The sequence below is a fragment of the Pungitius pungitius genome, chromosome 3, assembly GCF_949316345.1.
Source record: "Pungitius pungitius chromosome 3, fPunPun2.1, whole genome shotgun sequence".
Lineage (NCBI taxonomy): Eukaryota > Metazoa > Chordata > Actinopteri > Perciformes > Gasterosteidae > Pungitius > Pungitius pungitius.
The window spans coordinates 26,711,877-26,730,495 of NC_084902.1; the positions used below are offsets into that span (position 1 = coordinate 26,711,877).

At 48.5% G+C, this 18,619-nt stretch overlaps 1 protein-coding gene across 8 annotated transcripts in view; it reads left to right on the forward strand.

Annotated features, from left to right (window-relative positions):
• The window catches only part of LOC119218327 (R3H domain-containing protein 1-like), a 32,840-nt gene extending 16,711 nt beyond the window's left edge, over window positions 1-16,129 (forward strand). For 4 of the 8 annotated variants that reach the window (XM_037472697.2, XM_037472691.2, XM_037472712.2 and 1 more), the window contains 22 exons: window positions 294-417; window positions 1,826-1,904; window positions 2,240-2,299; window positions 2,497-2,637; window positions 2,770-2,878; window positions 3,078-3,173; window positions 3,506-3,531; window positions 3,722-3,775; window positions 4,363-4,595; window positions 4,688-4,957; window positions 5,417-5,571; window positions 6,172-6,294; window positions 6,785-7,177; window positions 7,288-7,414; window positions 9,739-9,896; window positions 10,085-10,218; window positions 11,681-11,784; window positions 12,592-12,767; window positions 13,255-13,414; window positions 13,957-14,054; window positions 14,156-14,240; window positions 15,140-16,129. In XM_037472697.2, the coding sequence (XP_037328594.2) occupies window positions 294-417; window positions 1,826-1,904; window positions 2,240-2,299; window positions 2,497-2,637; window positions 2,770-2,878; window positions 3,078-3,173; window positions 3,506-3,531; window positions 3,722-3,775; window positions 4,363-4,595; window positions 4,688-4,957; window positions 5,417-5,571; window positions 6,172-6,294; window positions 6,785-7,177; window positions 7,288-7,414; window positions 9,739-9,896; window positions 10,085-10,218; window positions 11,681-11,784; window positions 12,592-12,767; window positions 13,255-13,414; window positions 13,957-14,054; window positions 14,156-14,240; window positions 15,140-15,459 (3,225 nt within the window). In that variant the 3' untranslated portion in view covers window positions 15,460-16,129. Of the gene's footprint in view, window positions 1-293; window positions 418-1,825; window positions 1,905-2,239; window positions 2,300-2,496; window positions 2,638-2,769; window positions 2,879-3,077; window positions 3,174-3,505; window positions 3,532-3,721; window positions 3,776-4,362; window positions 4,596-4,687; window positions 4,958-5,416; window positions 5,572-6,171; window positions 6,295-6,784; window positions 7,178-7,287; window positions 7,415-9,738; window positions 9,897-10,084; window positions 10,219-11,680; window positions 11,785-12,591; window positions 12,768-13,254; window positions 13,415-13,956; window positions 14,055-14,155; window positions 14,241-15,139 lie in introns of those variants that run through there. The other 4 variants (XM_037472704.2, XM_037472737.2, XR_005120377.2 and 1 more) reach the window with 4 other exon arrangements.
• The last annotated feature ends 2,490 nt before the right edge of the window (window positions 16,130-18,619 follow it).

Sequence of the window (18,619 nt, forward strand, 5' to 3'; positions counted from 1 at the left end):
TTAAATGTGCCGTCTTTTCAGGTGGCTTGATTAAAAAAAAAAAAAAAAAAAAGAAGCTAATCTGTCAATAATTGACATTTGTTATTTGGAATTTTTGGACCCTAGTTTGGATGAAACCATTGGAGTTTATTGCCGTGACCTCTTTCGTCCGTGATATTGTTTAATTAACCTAGAACCGCCGGGCAGCATCATGGTCCAAACGGCCTCGTTTGTGAAAAATGCCTCTGTTCAACGCGCAAATCGGCCCAGTTTGCTCCGTTTCCCTCAATCCGACTTTCCGTTTTTGCCAACAGGACGGATTTCTCCTCCAGCCCTTTGAAAAGGACGAGCTAGCCGCACAGGACCACGCGGAGAAAGAGGACAGCTGCGACAAGGCGGACAAGCCTGAGAAAACGCAGAGGAAGATGCTATCGAGAGGTGAGCACTGCAAAGGCTGACTTTCTTTTTTTCTTCTTTTCCTCCTCTTCTTCCTCAAGGACATTATATCAGTGGTGTTTTAATGTTGGAGAGGAGACGTGAGGAGACTCCTGTCAGAGATCTTCCCATTAACCTTCCTCTTGTGTTTTAAATGCATAAAAAAACACATAAATTTGTTTATTAAATCAAGGCTCCCTGACTTTGTCAGAAAGAAGATGAGAACAGAATAAAACAAAAACATTGTTTTTCACTAAATTATAAAAGAATTCTGGTTCAAATCATGACTGTTGACATCACCATATTAAAATCAATATTTTCATGGATAAGGAGCATGGATATGAGAAACAAATTGGATGGTAGGTAATTTAGCAGTTTTAGTGTATTTCACTGCAGATTTAAGACATGGGTCAAAACCGACCTGTTAACATAAGAGATGGTAACAGAAAGCCAACACAAGAGGAAGGTTAACATCATCTTTTCTTTTGCGCCGCAAACACCTGAGGCCTCATTTATAAACATTGCTCACTCCGTGAAAGATGCATGAGATTTCCCTTCCATCAAAAAAAATACAATCCAAATGTAAATAATTTCTATTTATACATAGAATCACTATAGATTTTATTTATAGATGTATTTTCAGTGTGTCACTCAAAATGAGGCCAGAGGCTTTAATGATCACACAATCCATGTCACTTCTCATCCCACTCGTGATTTCATCTTTTATCATCACCGCAAAAAGTAAACTTTTATTCCCCCACCGGCCCCCCCCCCCCCCCCTCCCCCAGACGCGGTGCCCTCTGATTTGTCCGAAAGCGCTCCCGCGTTTCAGAATGATATCTCATTACGGGCTGATAATTGGCGCGATTCAGTTAATTGCGGCGGGCTCGAGGTGTTAAGCAATTATACGGATTCCCACAGGCGTGAAAGGTGCCTGCTTCCCCTCGCTGAAGCAGCGCCGCTGATGAGGCAGCCGCCAATTATAGCCACCAGACGCACCCGCCCAGTCCCCTGGCTCCCACCCACGGGTCCCATCCTTTTTGTCGTCCCTGTGCTTCTTTTCTTTTTTTCCCGGTGTCAACTTCGTCACCCGACCATTTCTTTAATGGTTCAGCTGGCAGAGCTCATTGCGACATTTACACGCTGGCAGATAATAAAAAATAAAAATAAAAAATTCATATTGGTCACACCAATAACAACCACCAAATAGCAATGTCACCCTCAGACTTTCCCCCAAGCTGATTAATTATTCGCAAGAGGCATTTCATTTGCTGTTTATCGCTCATTAGTGGGCATAACAGGCCGGAACATTATTATTTCTTTCATGAGTGACGTGTTTAGAAAACCACTTGTATAGCAGGTTTCTTTTTGGGTGGAATCTCTGAACGTCTTCTGCGTCTCTCTTGGTTAGATTCCAGTCAAGATTACACCGATTCCACTGGGATCGATCTTCACGAGTTCCTGGTCAACACGCTGAAGGGGAACCCCAGGTACGCTCCACACACCGGGGATCCAGGCGGGACCAGGTTTGGGATGCAGGGTTTCAAGGTTCATGGGGGACAGGGATTTAACCCATAGGGATGTGATCAATCCCTACGGGCTAGCATGCTACCCGTTAGCTTTCTGGACACCGTCTTCAGGGACCCTGTGCAGACGCAGACATGGATTTTTTCTGTGCTACTTTCTGCTCTCACCAGGTCTTCAGAGAACTCACTACTATCTGAACATGGATGATGTTTTGTATGACCTAACAAGTAATGACCGTGATTGTGCATTTCGGGTGCTCTCATGTGACAATCTCCATGTGTGTAATTTATCTATTCAGGGATCGAATCATGCTACTGAAGTTGGAACAGGACATCTTGGACTTCATCAGCAATAATGAGTAAGAATTATATATTTAATATTATTTTGATTTTGCTATTTAGGTTTCTGATGGGAATGGGATAAAAAATGACAGGTACTGAATGAAATCTGCCTTAAAGAGAACTTTTAAGTTACTGATGTAGTAGTGTTGGGGGAGAAGACTTCTCCCATGTATCTTACCCCCCTCCTCCCCCACACCTCGGTGTCTCTCTCTAGAAGCCATAAGAGGAAGTTCCCACCCATGACGTCCTACCACAGGATGCTGCTCCACCGAGTGGCCGCCTACTTTGGCATGGACCACAACGTGGACCCCAGTGGGAAGTCTGTGGTGATCAACAAAACCACCAACACTAGAATGTGAGCATCCCGTGACTTAACGGGGGATGGAACCGGTCGCATGATGACGGGCAGATTCCATAAGTTGGTCTGTTGGTTAACGTGCATCGATGTCTGCATAAAATTAAGCTCCTCCCCTCCACTCCCCGACAGACCCGATCAGAAATTCTCAGAACACATCAAGGACGACCGGGCAGACGATTTCCAGAAACGCTACATTCTCAAACGAGACAACTCCAGCTTTGATCGTGAAGACAGCATGGTAGGTGTTTGTTTTTTTCTTGTTGGGTGTGTGTGTGAGAGTGTTGTTTTTTTTTTTTTTTTTTCCAAGCTGTCACTTTTTATTTTCTAACATGTTGGTAAAAGTGGTGAAATCTGGTGTCCCTGACATCTCTCCCCCCTCTTTCTCTCTCTGTTTGTGTGTTTGTGTGCCTGTGTGCGTTTTTGTGTGTCCTCGCCAGATTCGAATGCGTTTGAAAGCCGACAAGAGGAGCAAATCGATGGAGGAGAGGGAGGAGGAGTACCAGCGAGCCAGAGAAAGGATATTCGCACATGAAGTGAGAGCTGTTTGTGTAGGAGGAGGGGGTTGGAGGGGCATGTTGCACAAATCTTTGTGTCGTCTCTATTCATGTGCAAATTCAGTCGCATTTCTTGCCGCCAATTACCGACGGTGGATTTATGAGTTATTATTTTATTTGTATCTCCTCTGATGTGGAGCCAAATCTATTCGTCCAGATTTCTCTCCAGGTGCGCCGAGGTCGAGGGCGCCCCCGGCAACGCAGCGTCCTTGTGTTTTATCGCACGTTAATAAGACGGATTGACGTTGCCAAATTATAATGCAGCTTTATGAAGTTGAACTGAATTGACTGATTTTCATTTTCACCCACAGGGAGACCACTTCTTACTCGATAGGAGGTAAGTAGTCTCACCGTTTTGTTCCGAAAAAAGGCTGAAACTGATAAGGATAAGAGATTGTCAATAAATTGAGATATTTTTTCTTTTAACGTGGCGCTAAAGATCTTTAGATGGCTTCTCAACGATGTTCCTTTTATAGAAATGGTGGATATCTCATTCTGTCACCCCTCCCCTCTCTTCTTCCCCTCAGCGCTCAGGATGAAGGCACATGCACGAGCACCCAACATAGGCGGCAAATGTTCAGGTAGGTCTGCGCCCCCCCACAACCACCACCAACCCCGTCACACATCACTCGGCTCCATTTCAGATGGCTGCCGCCGCAGGGGAAGAGAGCCCTTTGAATCGGCGTACGCCTTAATCGGCTCGTTCAGGAGCAGGAGTGCTGATCTGAGGTTTTGGTTGGGGCGGGGGGAAAGAGGGGGGGGGCGGTTTCCTGCTCAGGGGGTAAAGCTTCTGTTAAATGGGATTTTCTGCCTGTGTGGGCCGGACTATTTCAACACCAGAGCACGCCGATTACACCATGAGGTTTTTTTCCCCCACTTTTTTTGTGCAGACTCGTTCTCGTTGGCTCAGCATTGCTGAATGTTTCAGACGTCTTCGAACAATTCACCCGAAGGCTTTGAAAAACAAATGCATCCATGATTTTTTAAACAGTTTTACACACGTTTTTTTCCACACTTTTGTATTCGGCACTAGCTTAGGTTGGCTTTTCATATTGACTGTTTTGACGATGGATGGTTTAACAAATTGAGCAGTTTTAAGATTTAACTCGAAATAAGAAACAACAAATAACCGCCAGCCATTTTCAAACCAAGCGCCGTCTTCCTTCAGGTTACGGGGCGGCCGCTCGGGTGCCAGCCGGCAGAGCAGCTCTGAGACGGACACGCTGCCGCGGCACGGCGAGTCGCGGCCGTGGAGCAGCACCGACAGCTCGGACAGCTCCAACCGGCTCGCCCCGCGGCCCGCCATCACCAAGGCCAGCAGCTTCAGCGGCATCTCCCCGGGCCTGGTGCGGGGGGACAGCACGGCCAGCAGCAAGAGCACCGGGAGGCTCTCCAAGACAGGCGAGACGGACGCTTTTAATGAATCCACTTTGGCGCTATCTCCCAGGAAGGCCCGAATTAGACAACAACCCCTTTGTCCCGCCTCCCCTCAGGCTCAGAGTCGTGCAGTAGCGTCGGCTCCTCGTCCAGCTCGCTGTCCCGCCCCCAGCTGCCCCTCCCGGTCTCGGCGCCATCCTGGTCCGGCATCCCCAGCGCGCCGCCGGTCCGCCCGGCCGCCGACGCCAGGGGCTCCGCGCACCCCGAGATGATCAAGAGCGTCCAGCCGCGGCCCCAGTCGGCCGCGGACGCCCCCAGCTACTACGTGTTGCCACTGGAGGCCTCGGGGATCCCGCCCGGCAGCGTCCTGGTCAACCCGCACACGGGTGAGTGGGAATATTTCTATTTTCCAAAACTCAGTTCCCTAAATCAACAAAAATAGTCCAACGAAGCCACAGGAATTCTTTCTTCTTATGTTTCTTCCCCCTCTCTTGATTTGATTTTCTGGTTTCCCCTGTGAATTATTTATGAGTTGGGGGGAGCCGGGGGCAAACGGGGGGGGGGTGTAGAATCACAGGTTGGCGTTGGGCTGCACTCGGTTTGTCCGCACCAAAGCATGCTGATCAAAATACAGAGAACAGATGGGAGAAATCTGTAAATATTCATCGGCGGGCAGTTGTAGACTTTTGAGCCGCAGGCTTCAAACGCTGCCAGGAATGCCGGTTCCCCGCTGCCTCTCCCTCCCTCGCGGACCCCGCTCGTGTGTTTCCTTCTGTACGGTGGCAATTTGTTGGCGTGTGTGTGTGTACAAATGTTTAGTGTCTCTTCTGAATTGAATTGGACAGGCAAGCCTTTCATGCACCCCGACGGCAGCGCCGTAGTGTATAACCCGGGCTCCGCTGCTGGCAGGATCCAGCAGGGCAAAACCCCGCAGCAGCAGCCAATCCCAGCCGCAACGCAGCAGCAGCAGCAGCAGCCGCCCAATCACCTCCACTCACAGGTCAGTGGGCGGGGCTACTCATCCTCACTCTTCACTAATTCTAATTGAGTTGATGCCACTTCCTTTAACCTCACTGGCTAATAGTGTTGAATTCGAAGCTGATAGTAGGACGTTAGGAGCTTCAATAAGTTTGACAAACCCTTCAGACCAATAATTCAACATTTATTGCTTAGCAACTGTAAATCTTACTTTTTATTATTTTTTTATAACATAACCTTCTGGGGGGAAATGAAGCTACTTTCTGTGCTCTGTTCAAAGCAATGAAAGCTGAATTGATCTTACTTCCCAGAATACTGTTTCTGTTCCTGTGTGACTTTGATGTTTTAAAGTTTAACTTTGTGTTCCTCAAAGTCATGCAGTAATACAAACACAATACACTCAAACTACCCCTAAATCTTAAATGTCCCTTAAGAGTAATTATCTGAATGTAAAGTTTTAAGTCCTGAAGGAATGTCTAAAGTAAATGAAAATATAAACAGGGTTCAGCAAACTGATTAGTTGAAGCTCCCACTGATTTTACCAGCATCCTTCCTCCTCCTGTCCCTCTGTCCTTCTCTACCCCATCCCTTCCTTCCTTCCTACCTTGCTTCCTTCCCTCAGCCAATCTGTCCTTCTATCCAGCTTTCCTCTGAGCCTGTTAACCACCCGACGGTCTCGTATCCTCTTCCTCCTCTTCCTCCTCCTCAGTTCCTGCCCGTCTGTCCTAACCAACAGTACACTGTGGTACAGAACTCCTTTCTTCCACTTGATTGTTGTCATGCATTTACCTCGACTTTTCAAACCTCAAAGAACACTTTTTGTGAACCGGCGCCCACATATATGGATCATGCATTCACTTAACCTCATTTCTGACCCGGTTTTAGTGAAAGACATGCCTCTGCGACTAATTACGCCTGTGGAAAGTTCCATTAATATTTAATTTATCACCAGATGTTGGCGCTGAATAATCCATGACTTAAAACGCCACTTTTTTCCTCTAACATGTCAGAAGTTACGCCGCGAGATAAATAGCTCTCTTTGCACTCTGCGGACTCCGCAGACCCGGGGTCAGATTTAAGACTTCCAGCGTTTGTTTAAAGCTCAGTCAATTTAGCAAATGTCTTTTCACTTAGCCGACTGTCTCTCCTCCCCCCTTTTTATAGAGCTTCATTGATTGATATTCTACACTCAACGTTTTAGAGGTTTGTTAACTGTTCTCTCTCTCCCTCTTCAGCCCGATGCCCTCAACGCCCAGTTCAGTCACATGACGCTGGTGCAACAGCCATCCAGCGACGGCAGTGCCTCAGCGGCGGCATCAGACGGCCGGCACTATCCCGCCGTCTACCACCACCACCATGGCTCCCCCGTAGTCCTTCAGGGAGCGCCGCCGCCGCAGCACCACCAACAGCACCACCAACAGCACCACCAGCAGCAGCAGCCGGTCGCAGGCTACATGTTGGCGGGGCCGTCGGGGGGGCAACACCCGGGACTGCTGCAGGGTCAGCCCGTCCCGCTCCCGACACCGGGCCCCAACCACGCTTATCCCAGCCCCACGCCGGGGCCCGCCGCTTATCCCAACCAGCAGCTGCTCCAACAGCACACCTACATCCAACAGCCCGTGCAGCAGGTATGGGACCAAGCTCCGCCCACTTTTAAGACCGATGCCTCGCTCTCGCGGGGGAAGCGGACTCGGACCGCGCAGCGCAGTCCTCGAGTGTCTTTTGTCGTGTCTTCCAGATGCCGCCGTGTTACTGCTCGTCGGCCCACCACCCGCACTGCTCCGGCCAGCAGCAGCACTACCGGGCCCCCGTCAACCCGCTGCCCTACAACTGCCCTCAGAGCCAAAGCCTGCCCCAGCAACAAGGTACGAACAGGGCCCTTTTCCACTGATTATACCCGAGGCTTCGCTCTGCCACACGAGGCCCTGATTTCTATCACCATTAAATCTTCGTCAAAGTTGTGTATTTTTATGACAAAACATTGCAGGTTAGCATTCATTTGTTTAGTGTTTCCCGTGACGAACCACAGCTCAGGTCCTTTGAACCTGGCTTTGAAATAGTCAGGCGGTGGATCTACGGACAAATCAAAGGAGCTTTTAATGAACGAGGTCTTGAGCCTCTGACGCCAAGCGTCCGCTTCTGCACTAAATCAATACACTCCGCCTGCTCACTTCAGCTCTTAGATTATTTGTTGTTCTCGAGTGTTTCTCCACGAGGGAAAGCACCGCACCAGACAAATATTCCCCCCTCTTGTCTTTCCTGTTTGTTTTTACAAGATCACACGTCCCCCGGCCCCCAGGAGTCATCCACCTGATTATTCTCTTATTCAAATTATTTTCTTTTCTTCTCGCCACAGGAGATGAGCTTGTTAGCTCCTGCTCGCTCTCCCTCGCACGCACACACGCTCTCGCTTAGCTAGATGCGACTCTCGCATGCGCGCACACGTCTCCGTGAGTGGCCACGGCACGATTCTGTCATCCGTCGGCAGAAAGCGCAGCTTCCCTGCTGGGGACCCGGGGAATAAGACGGCGGACAAATGAAGCTGACCTACAAAAGCAAGGACAGCAATTATTTCTCAAGGAAAAAAATGACTCCAGTCCTTTGTTTTTTTCCTCACTTTTTTGTGCATTAATAAGAGGAAAAGATATATAAGACGGCTAAAGGTGAATATATTGCAGCACGGGGTGCGCACAACGAATAAGAAATCAGCAGGGATCCTCCGTCGCCACAGTCGGGACTCCACAGAGACACAAGAGAATGTTTCCTTTGCTTTGCATCAGGCCGCCACGGGGGCTTCGGCTGCAGCCATGTTGATTCTGGGAAAAAATGGGATTTCATGTGGAGCGTTTGTCCTCGCTCCTTTAATGATCGAGTTAATTCGGGCTTGCAGGGAGGAGAATGCAACGGACAGTGACAAAAAACAAGAGCACCATTTCTCTAAAGGAGCAATTAAATGACATAATCTTTCTCTGCAATCTGAGGAATTGCAGCATTTCTCTGCCCTCTATGATATCCAACTGAATATATTTAGGGTTTTAGAGCGCATTCCATTCAATTTTTCTGACATAATGGAAAAATGATCAGAAGGAAAATTAAGTGTTCAAAATCATTGCAAAGTCTAAACTAAACGTCATTCCTGAAAAGACTGTATGCACTTTAACATCCTTAAAGGATTGAGGAAATATATACTATAAATGGTACTCTGAAACCATTAACGCGTATGAACTCGGCAGCCTTCCTCTTTAATTCCACTGGCCTCCAGGGTCTCAAGTGTGACTGGACACCAGAACGCCCGGGAGGCGGGATGCGGGGCCGGGGCGCTGTCTGAGAGGCCTCTATGAATCTCACAGTGAACCGGTCTCTTTTCCAGCCCCTCACTCCCTCACTTCGCGGGACACAACGAGGAACCTCCTCCGCACAGGGGTCCCAATCTGCATGCCCACTGGAACGGAATGGAACGGGGGCGCGTTTGATATCGCCATCATTTCATGCTTGGTTTGTGAGGGTGGGAGACGAGGGTAGATAAAAATAGTCCCGTCCCCCTCCCTCTCACTGTTCCTCGCAGAGCGCTTTCGTTGTCTTGTACTTTGTTTCTCTCCCAAGGCGGCAGACTGTCAAGACACCTTTACTAAAGGACGTCCTCTCCTTTTGTCCATTGGATTACTCTGTGTGTGTGTGTGTGTGTGTGTGTGTGTGTGTGTGTGTGTGTGTCACGAGGGACAGTATTTTTCAGATGTCTCATTTTGTCACCTTGACATTTAAGCCACCCTCAGGCTAGGAGCCTGCCATTTGAAAGCCGTGCGGATCCTCGTGACTTTGTTTCCTCTCGTGTGTGCGTTCATTTTCTGTCCCTAAATGGGGTTTTTAGCAGCTCTGAAGAAATGTGTTACCACTCTGTTAGTCCCCCCCACCTCCCTTTCTCAACTAAATCACTCGTCGAAGTGGACCGCTCGGGGTTGCAGTTTCAGGCCGCCGCAGGCTAAATTAAATATATTGACTTTCTCGTTTGTCCCCTGAGCGGCGCCAAGGCTCAACCCCGCCCCCACTTTCACCTCCTTTCAATCCGACGCTTTGCACCGCCTGCAACAATGAGCAAATGACCCTTTTTCTATTTTTAAATCAATGTGAATATTAATGTCCGTGCCATTCGTTGGCCGTCTGCTAACAGAGTTGTGCCCCTTTCTCTCAGTGCACCAAGCCATGATGCCCAACCCAGCGCCCAGCTACCAGGCCGTAGTGGGCATGCAGCCGGGCTCCAGCCTGGCTCTCACCGGCAACCAGCAAAGCAATATGAGCAACCAGATGCAAGGAATGATGGTCCAGTACCCTCCGATGCAGTCGTATCAGGTATTCTTTGAGTCAAATGTTGCATATTGAGGAATGCGCCTTTTTCTTTTTTTGCTTTTATCCAGAAAAGAAAATCATTATTTGAGGGGGATTTTTGTGCTGGAATTAACCATTGAAGAGAGTTTTCTGCTGTTTTGTTGTTTCATTTTCTCCATTTCTATGTTCACCCGTTTTTTCTTTTTGTGCAGCAGGTTTCTTTGCCACAGCAGACGTACCAGCAGCCAGTGTTTGTGTCCTGTCAGCCGGGACAGGGGGCCGTGGCCATGGCCGGCATGCAGCCCTGCTACAGCCTGCTCCCCCCGAACCAGCACACCACCATGAGGTACAACGTCCCACCCAGGCACGTTGCTAGGGCAACGGAAAAGAACAACTATCCGCATTTTATGACACTTTGACAGTTTTTAAAGGCCGTTGAAGGATCAAAGTGGTTTCATTGCATTGATTCTTTAATATACGGGAACGATTGTTTAAATTGTTACTGCACGCTCTCTTGACCCAGTTACCATTAATCCATTTAATAATCATTCCCAAGGCCTAGTAATGAGGCCTGATAATAAACCCACTCTTGATTTATGCACCTCCTTTTGTTAATGACTGGCGCTAATAGCCAAAGTCGCTTCAGATGGAACCATTAGCTCGTCTGTATGTTCTTTCTTGGCTGTGCAGGTGCCTCTTATTTATAGACCCGACGGCTCGCCAAAGCCGCTGAGCCAGCGTGTTCTTCTTTACTCACAACGCGCTTGTAGCCGGCGCGCCGTCCTCTGGAAGAGCCGCCGTCTTCGCCGCCCGCTCGCTCTCATTACGGGCTGACTGATAGAACTAGTTCACCAAAAAGGAAAAACACGTAATTAGCTGCTACCTCCGTGGACCCAATCAATCTGGATGGGGGGGGTCCCGCCGGGACCACATGACCAACGCCAGACACGGAGACATGGACGCTAGTCATCACCTGCGGAAAAAACAATGCGCGCGCGCACACACACACACATACACACACACACACACACGTGAGAGAGGGAGAAGGGGAAGAGGTCACCCTCTCACATTGTCCCAGCTGTAAAACGAGGCCGCTTCGGCAGGGAAGGGAAGTGATTTATGCGCCAGCGAGTCTCCACCAGCTCGGCGGTCTCCCATGAGGCCCGGCGGTCTACCCGCAACCGGCTTTCTCACCAGCTGGACGCGAGTCCCTGCAGGCGGGGCGCTTGCAGAGCCGAGCGCCTGCTTTGCAGGTGGACTTGAAAGCTAAATTTCAAATTTAATACCCCAGCTGCCGTTGGCGGCGTGTCACTTTTTCTTCTGGGCTGAGGCCCTAAAGCCCTCTCGCCGCTGATGGATTCAGGAACATTTAAAGGAAATATATACTAGAACACATTAAAAAGGGGATCTATTCTCATACTGCCTGACTAAATAACCCTGTATTCACCTTTTGTCTGAACCGCTACGATACGATTGTGCGGCTGTCTCTGTAAGAGACACAGCTTTGTTGAATCGCACGTTTTCTGATCCTAGCAGCCCACAAATTGGTTTTCCAATAATTGATTAGTCCCCCGTTTCTATCACCCTCTGGTATCTGCCGCTTATTCAGGTCTGCGTCTTCTGTAATGTCCATTTAACGACTTCATATTATTGTGGCCGCAACGATCGTTTATGTTGTTGATTCATTGCAGCTGATATTTTAATTTCTATTTACTATTTCATCCAAAGAAGACAATATATGATGTAAATATCTCGAAATGATGTGCACTATAAATAATTGTAGACTGCCTCCTTGTGTTCTCTCGCAGTTCCACAGTGAGTTTCCTGCCCGCACAGATGATGGAGCAGCTGCAGTTCTCTCAGACCTCGTCCCCCTGTGTCTCCCAGCAGCACCCAGGCCAGCAGTATGCCGGTACGTCCATGCAGTGGCCTTGCTGTTGAGCTGAACGCTGCTATAGGTGTAATGTATGGACCGTGCAATTAGTAAAGTGTATATATATATATATATATATATAGCTTTAGTAGTTTGGAGGAATAGAAGTCATCACAGCAAGCCGTCTTCTCGTGTGCTCTCCTTTCCGAGGGCTCAGAGAATGTCCGCCCAAAGGCCCAGGTGGGGCAGTCTCCTTAGTAATGCCCATTATTATTCATGCCTGGTTATTATGGGGGGGTGTAGGTGGGGGGCCGTCACTTCCAGCCCCGTCAGTAATGAGGTCAGATGAAGGTCTCGCTGGCAAAGTAATCTGCTGATTTTTAGGTCCAAACATCCATTGTCCTTGCAACTGTTGTCGGGTGATGATTAATAAACCGACAGCGGCGTCTGCTGTGAAAATCTGATGACCCCCCCTCTCCAACGCGAGCTTTTCGTAAACAGAAGTTAGTTGGGTGGATTTCTTTTCTTTTTTTTTTGCTCACCAGGCAGAACGCCATCTCATTTTTTTAGTTTTATATTATTCACATTAATGCGTCATGAGATAATTGGATGTCGGCCAAAGGGCGACGGACTGTTGCTGCTTCGCGCCGATGTTTCTTTGTAATCAAAGCTCTTGGAACCTGAATGCTCCACCGCTGTGTAGCTGAACAAAAGTGCCAAAAGAGAGCTTTGGGGGGGGGGGGGGGGGGGCGGCGGCGGCATCTAGTCTTTCAACGTGCTGCTGTTAAGTGTTTCACCATGTCTGCCTGACCTCATTTGAGTCTTTTGAAAACCGTATCTGTGCAGGGTTGTTGCCCCCGGGCGGCGGTATGGTGATGCTGCAAATGACGGCGCCCTCCTGTCAGCACCCCCGGGCCCCCTCCCCCTGCCAGCGGAAACAGCCCGGCCACAAGCACCCGGGGCCCGAGCACCAGCGCGGCCGCAGGCCCGCAGAGCTCCCTGCGCCTCCAGACGGCACCCAGGTAAAAACGCAGCCCACCAGACGGCGTGGAAATGTTCAATAAACGCGGTTGCGCGTTCGTAACCTTTTGATAACCGTATCGAGGTCGTCTCGCTCGGCGGACCCGAGGTTTTGACTTGATGGGGACAATTTCCAAACAATGTTAGATTAAATTATGAAATGGGACGACGTCGCGGAAGTCGAGGCGGTCACAAGAAAGCAATTTGCGAGGCAATTTATTTTGGCTGTCTCGAGTCTGACAGCGACGCGAGAATTGCCAAACTCGTCCCGCGGGGCGGGTTAAATGTCGTGGTAAACGGGCTGCGCAAATGAAGTCACTGGGAGGAGAAAATAGTCGTGAGCATTAGGGTGTAACGGTAAATTAAGGGGGGGGGGGCTCATGTGTGTGTATGGAATTAAAAGCGTCGCCTCTTGTGTTTAGATTTTTTGAATGAAAGTGTCTTTTGTGTTGTCCCCCCGTCGCCTCACCGCCGGTGTGTTGCGTGTAGAGCAGCCTGCCCTCGTCCCCGGCGCTCACTCCCTCGCCAGGCCACCCGCCCAGCTTCAAGGGCCTCCCATCAGGCATCTCGTCCATCCCTGCCATGGGAGGCCAGGCGCACCACCACCACCACCCGCCGCTCCCCACAGCCTTCTGCCACAGTGGACAAGGTCAGAGACAAAAAGAAATTAGAAAAAATGTATACAGATAACAACCTCAATCAGTTTTAGTCACTCGTCCTTTGTCAACATTTCTCAGTTTACTCAAATGCATTATGGGCTACAGTAGTTGTTTAAGATAAAAGAACACAAACTGCAGTCCTACAATTTGAATCTAAAGTGTATTTTTATATTTGTATAGGTCATGTTATCATATTACCCACCTTTTATAGCATGTGGTTAATCGTGAGGTTTTTGCGCACTCTTTTCAATGAATGTCATGTCTTGGATTTTATTTTTCCATTTAGACACATATTTTTTTTAAGGTTAATGTTCACAAGGCTTTTGCTGGGTCCCTGGAATCAGCCGTTTAGCCAACTAGCTTAGTTAGCTTAGTTAACAATTGATTGGCAGAAGTTAGCTAACATTACCTGCCTAACTAAATGACTTACTTTGTATACATTTTCTGTGTATACTCCGTATGATCTCACAGTAGAGGTTCGACTTCCTGAAACGCCACGGCTCGTGCTAACTTTTTTGTTTGTGACGTCAAGGTGAAACGCACTACTCCCTCCTGGGCCAACCTCTGCAGTACAAACCCTCCATCAGACCTCCGCTGATCCACACCGCCCACGTCGTTGCCAAACACCAGGTCGGGCAAACCAGGCGCACCAGCCCTCCGTGATGAGCAAAAAAAAAGGCTGTTCCCTCTACGCAGATAACCTCAGCTCACCTCTCCTCTCGTCCCCTCAGGGTCCGCTGGGGGTTTGGCGCAGCGGAAACGGGAGGAAGGCCGGCAGAAAACCTCTGTCTTCAGATCTCAGTGTAGGTGAAGCAGGTAAAAGGAAGTCCAGAGGGAGGCTTGAGTTTAGTGAACCTCGGGCTAATGGCAGGCTTTTTTTTGTTTCTTCTTTCTATTCATACCGAGGTCCAGACCGGAATGTGACTTTCCCTGTGCAGCAGAAGCACCAAAAGAATTTCTATATTGCTAAAAGAATCCGGCAAGCGGTTTTACAAAAAGAAATGTGAAGCATCTGGATTTGGATGTCAGAAAGAAAAAAAAAATCAGTAATGTGACAAACTCAGCTGCTGCGTTGACTATTTAGCAGACTAACTGAAATAACCTCAGATTAATTTTTTTGATATTTCTTTTTTTGTTGGGTTTTTCTTGCTGCGGTCTCACAGCGGCGGAGGAAAGCGTTTTGTTTGTGAATGTAAGCAGAATAAATTCACAGACGTGGCAGAAAGCACACCTGGCTGTGGAACCTGCAGCCCCGGGAGTATTTGTGTCGAGAGTATAAATGTGCTGATTATTTCAAATATCACGTCAGAATCTTTGCACTCGCTGAGGTTCTTTTTTTTTCATTACGCAGGCGCTTTTGTCAACAATCCCCACTCGTGCAATCAACAAAGAAGTGAAAGCCGTACAAAGTGTCAGTGGAAAGTTCAACACTACCGGGCCGCCTCTAAAATGAGAATAGCAGCGTTATCTTTACGTTATCTTTAGCTGACGATTGTGCATTTCGGAAAAAGTAACAAATTGGTATTAACACCAAATTGGCGGAATATTCCCCAGACTTTCCGCTGAAGCTTTACAGCTGGCGGCAGCAGTTTATTGAAGCCTCCCAATGGTGCAGGTCCGTCTTTTCTCTTGACCTGTGACAGATTTTTTCTTTTTTCTGGTCCGCTGCTCACTGTGCCGTCTCTCCGTCTGTGTGTGTGTGTGTCCGCCCGCAGTGAGCAGTCAGATCCTGGAAGTGACGGACCCTCCGGAGGGGATCGGTTGCACGGACTCCCACCACCTCCTGGCGCAGCTGTGCCGAGGCGGCGGATTGATCCAGCGGCTGTCGGACCATCAGCCCCGGCTGCGCGGCGTGGGCAGAGACTCTCCCGGCGGACGCCTGGCCTTGTCATACTCCATCTTTGCCATGCTGCCCCCCAGACACGCCGCTCCGAGCGCCACGCTCCACCACGGCGGCCCCCGGGCCGCTTTGAAACTCCAAACCGGCGGCGGGCGCGGCGGGGAGCCGCACGGCTCCGACAAGGCCGGCGCATAAGCTGCTAAACCTCCCGGGTGCGTCTACGGAGCGCCACGCGAACGCATATCCAACCACCTGCCTCCGCTGCCTCGGTCTGGGCCCCTTCGGTTCAAGTCCCAGACTCTGTCCAAAAAAAAAAAAAAAAAAACTATCAAGTGTTTGAAGAATGAACGTTAACGTTAACGTTGATTTTATTTTTAGTTAATTTTATCATTTCTCTGGCAAAAGGTGCCAGAGTTTTTATTTTTTTTCCTTTCTTTATTTTTTTGATGAATGTGTCCGCTCATGCTGAGCTGGTCGCTCTTCTATCCCAAAAAAAAGATCTAGTTTGCTGTTAAAAAGCGAAAGTGTTCGGAGAGCGAGATTTCACTGTGTCTCTTTCGCTCGTGGGTGTGTGAGCGTGACGGCCCCGTATCGAGCTAAACCCACGCTTCATCGACTCGGTTCTGGTTCCAGGTCTTAAGGCGACGTGAAATTGGGGCCCCGTACCGAATCCAACTGAGCATTCACATCAGAGTGGTTTTGTTTAATTTTTTATTTAACATTCATCCATAATTCCACCATCCGTGTCCAAGCCGCTGACTCGTGACACTGAGCGGCATTTATCTCCCGACTTCCAACAATAACACGCAGCGGCACCTGTACAATGTTGAGCCCATACAATAATAAACACTGAATAATAGATGTACTACCTGAATTATTTAACGTCACTTTTATACACAGTGAATGTCGGATTTGCACTGGAGTGATGAACGAGGCGGAGATTGGAATTGTTTTCGGACAGGGCCTGGATTTTCTTTTATTCCCCCCCATCCCTTTGTACCAGTTTGTTGCACTCGGCCAGGACACTTTCTTTTATATTTAATTAAAATGTTTATATGCACAAGAAAAATGCAATCGACTTTGTCACTACTTGGCTCCTTTTTTAAATTATTTTTTCAGAAGGGGTGGGAGGAGGAGGGGGGATTTTATTATTGTGAATCATGAGAGATGGGGACTGGTGTGGCATTTCTTTTTCTGTTTTTTTTTTTTTTTACTAATAAATGTTTCCACCACACATATTGAAAACGCTTTTTCAAGCTGAGGGTGCATTGAAGCGTTCCTTTAGTGCGACGCAACACGATGAGGCAACTCTAAGAAAAATGTTGCACTAGGTTTCCTTCTCCGCCTTCAGGGCATTGCAGAGATATTTGTTGTGTTTAGCAGCCTAATTCCCTTCTTCGTGAGATAAGCCAATTTGAAGCAGAACATCTCCTCGTCGGGTGAACTGCAGAGGAACAGAGACACCTAGCGGGCAGATCACGTTACTACAGCACGCAGCGCACCGCGGGGGGAAAGTGAAACACGTGTCTATTCCGGTCGCTTTGTGTGCGCCCCTCCATGGAGGCCGAGAGCTTCCGCGCTGCCCCCACATCGGGAGGGTTGAGCCGACCGTTCACGTCCAAGGCTGCAGGAGGAGGAGACGTGGAAGGGGCGAAGTACCCCCACCCACGTGGGTGGAGGCGCCTTTGTCACCTTTGACAAAGCCGAAGGTAAAATAAAAACGGGTAAGCACAGGCTGCCTGCTAATAAGTTAACAATAAACAGGTCATTTTCTGTTTGTCGTTAACACGCAGACCTGCTTTTGAAAAGTGGCACTTTCTAGGTTTACTTCCTTGACATCATTAGTCATTTGTCGATTGATTGAGCTGCTCATACAGATGCGGTCTGTATCGGTGAAAGGACGTTCAAATGCCATCAAACAAAACTGCGATGGTCGTCTGTTTTTACGCTCTAATTGGTCCCCATGGGAACTGCAATTGGTTCCCATGGTAACCGCCTTGTGTCGAGAGCCGAAGCATGAGATCACGCGTCTATTTCCACGAAGCGCCGCCCGGTATTGAGAGTGTGACAACCGAGAGGCTTTTTTGAGGCCATTGCTGTCACGTTGATGGGTGGAGACCATTTGCTGATGGGGAGAGGGTGGTGCTGAAGGAGCAGCAGATGATGATGATGGACGGGTACGAGTTTCCCTGGTTACTATCTGACAGTGGTGTCCTTCAGCGGAGACGTGAATGTTGGCTCGGTTTTTGAAGTCACTGCTGCGCATCCACCTTTTACCTGCGGGACGGAGGGTCTGAGACGCACAATACAGGTTGAAGGTTGGCGCGTCAATAAATGGGTGTAGTGTTATCAACGGCCTTTAGGGGGTGTAGTTTTTACGCTTTTCTTATAACAACAATTAACAGGCACATTTAATATTGGTTTTCTAATAAAGACCAATATTGTAATATATATATATTACGCTTACGTAATTAACGTTACATGTGTGCATCAATTACTCAAACAACTCAGAAAGTTATCTTATCAGTTTTAATTTCCAATTATTTTGTCTCTGGAGAAGCTTTCCTTCTGTTTGTGGTTGGTTTAATAATCAGGTCGTTAAAAAACTGGTGTTAATCCACACTTAATTAACCTCCTCACGTCTTAATTACAAATGATAATTAAAAAACAACAATGAGGGATCAGAACTTGTTTCACACCATCACTTGCTCTCTTGTCTCCAGGTTATTGGCAATACATCATTTTTTTTTAAGTCTGCTTATGTTTTCAATCCGTGGTTGTGTAGAGAGTTTACTTTAAAAGGTTTGTGTGTGTAACGCACATTTTTATGTTCCCACTGTGGTTGACCAGTCTCGTGGGCAGCAGGGGGCGCTGTGACACCTCCTCCTGCAGGCTGAGCTGCTGCCTCACGGTTCTGCTCGCTGAAGCTATTGTGGAGGCCGGGTTTGGCAAGCAGGGTGCCGATTGGCAGACAAATGATGTCAGCTGGGCGTCCCATTATACGCCCTATCCCTTCCACACACACACACACCTTCTCCAAAGGAAATTCTGATCTGTGCATGTGATGTGTGAAGATGCTCAGTTAAATCTTTCCTTTTTTCACCCGTTCTCTCCTGCAATTATTCAAATGAGCCCGCTCCACCAGCCTCGATAAGTGATTCATTATGTAAAAATGATCCACACAACCATAATGAACGCACACAAACATAGACAATCACTCAGCTCGCAGACACACACACACAATCTCTCCCTCTCTCTGGGTTGTTACCATAGGAACATAGTGGAAGAGGTTGCCGAGCTGCGACGCTGGGCGTCGTTAGGTGGGGGATGGAGGGTTTTGGGGGGGGAGCTTCTC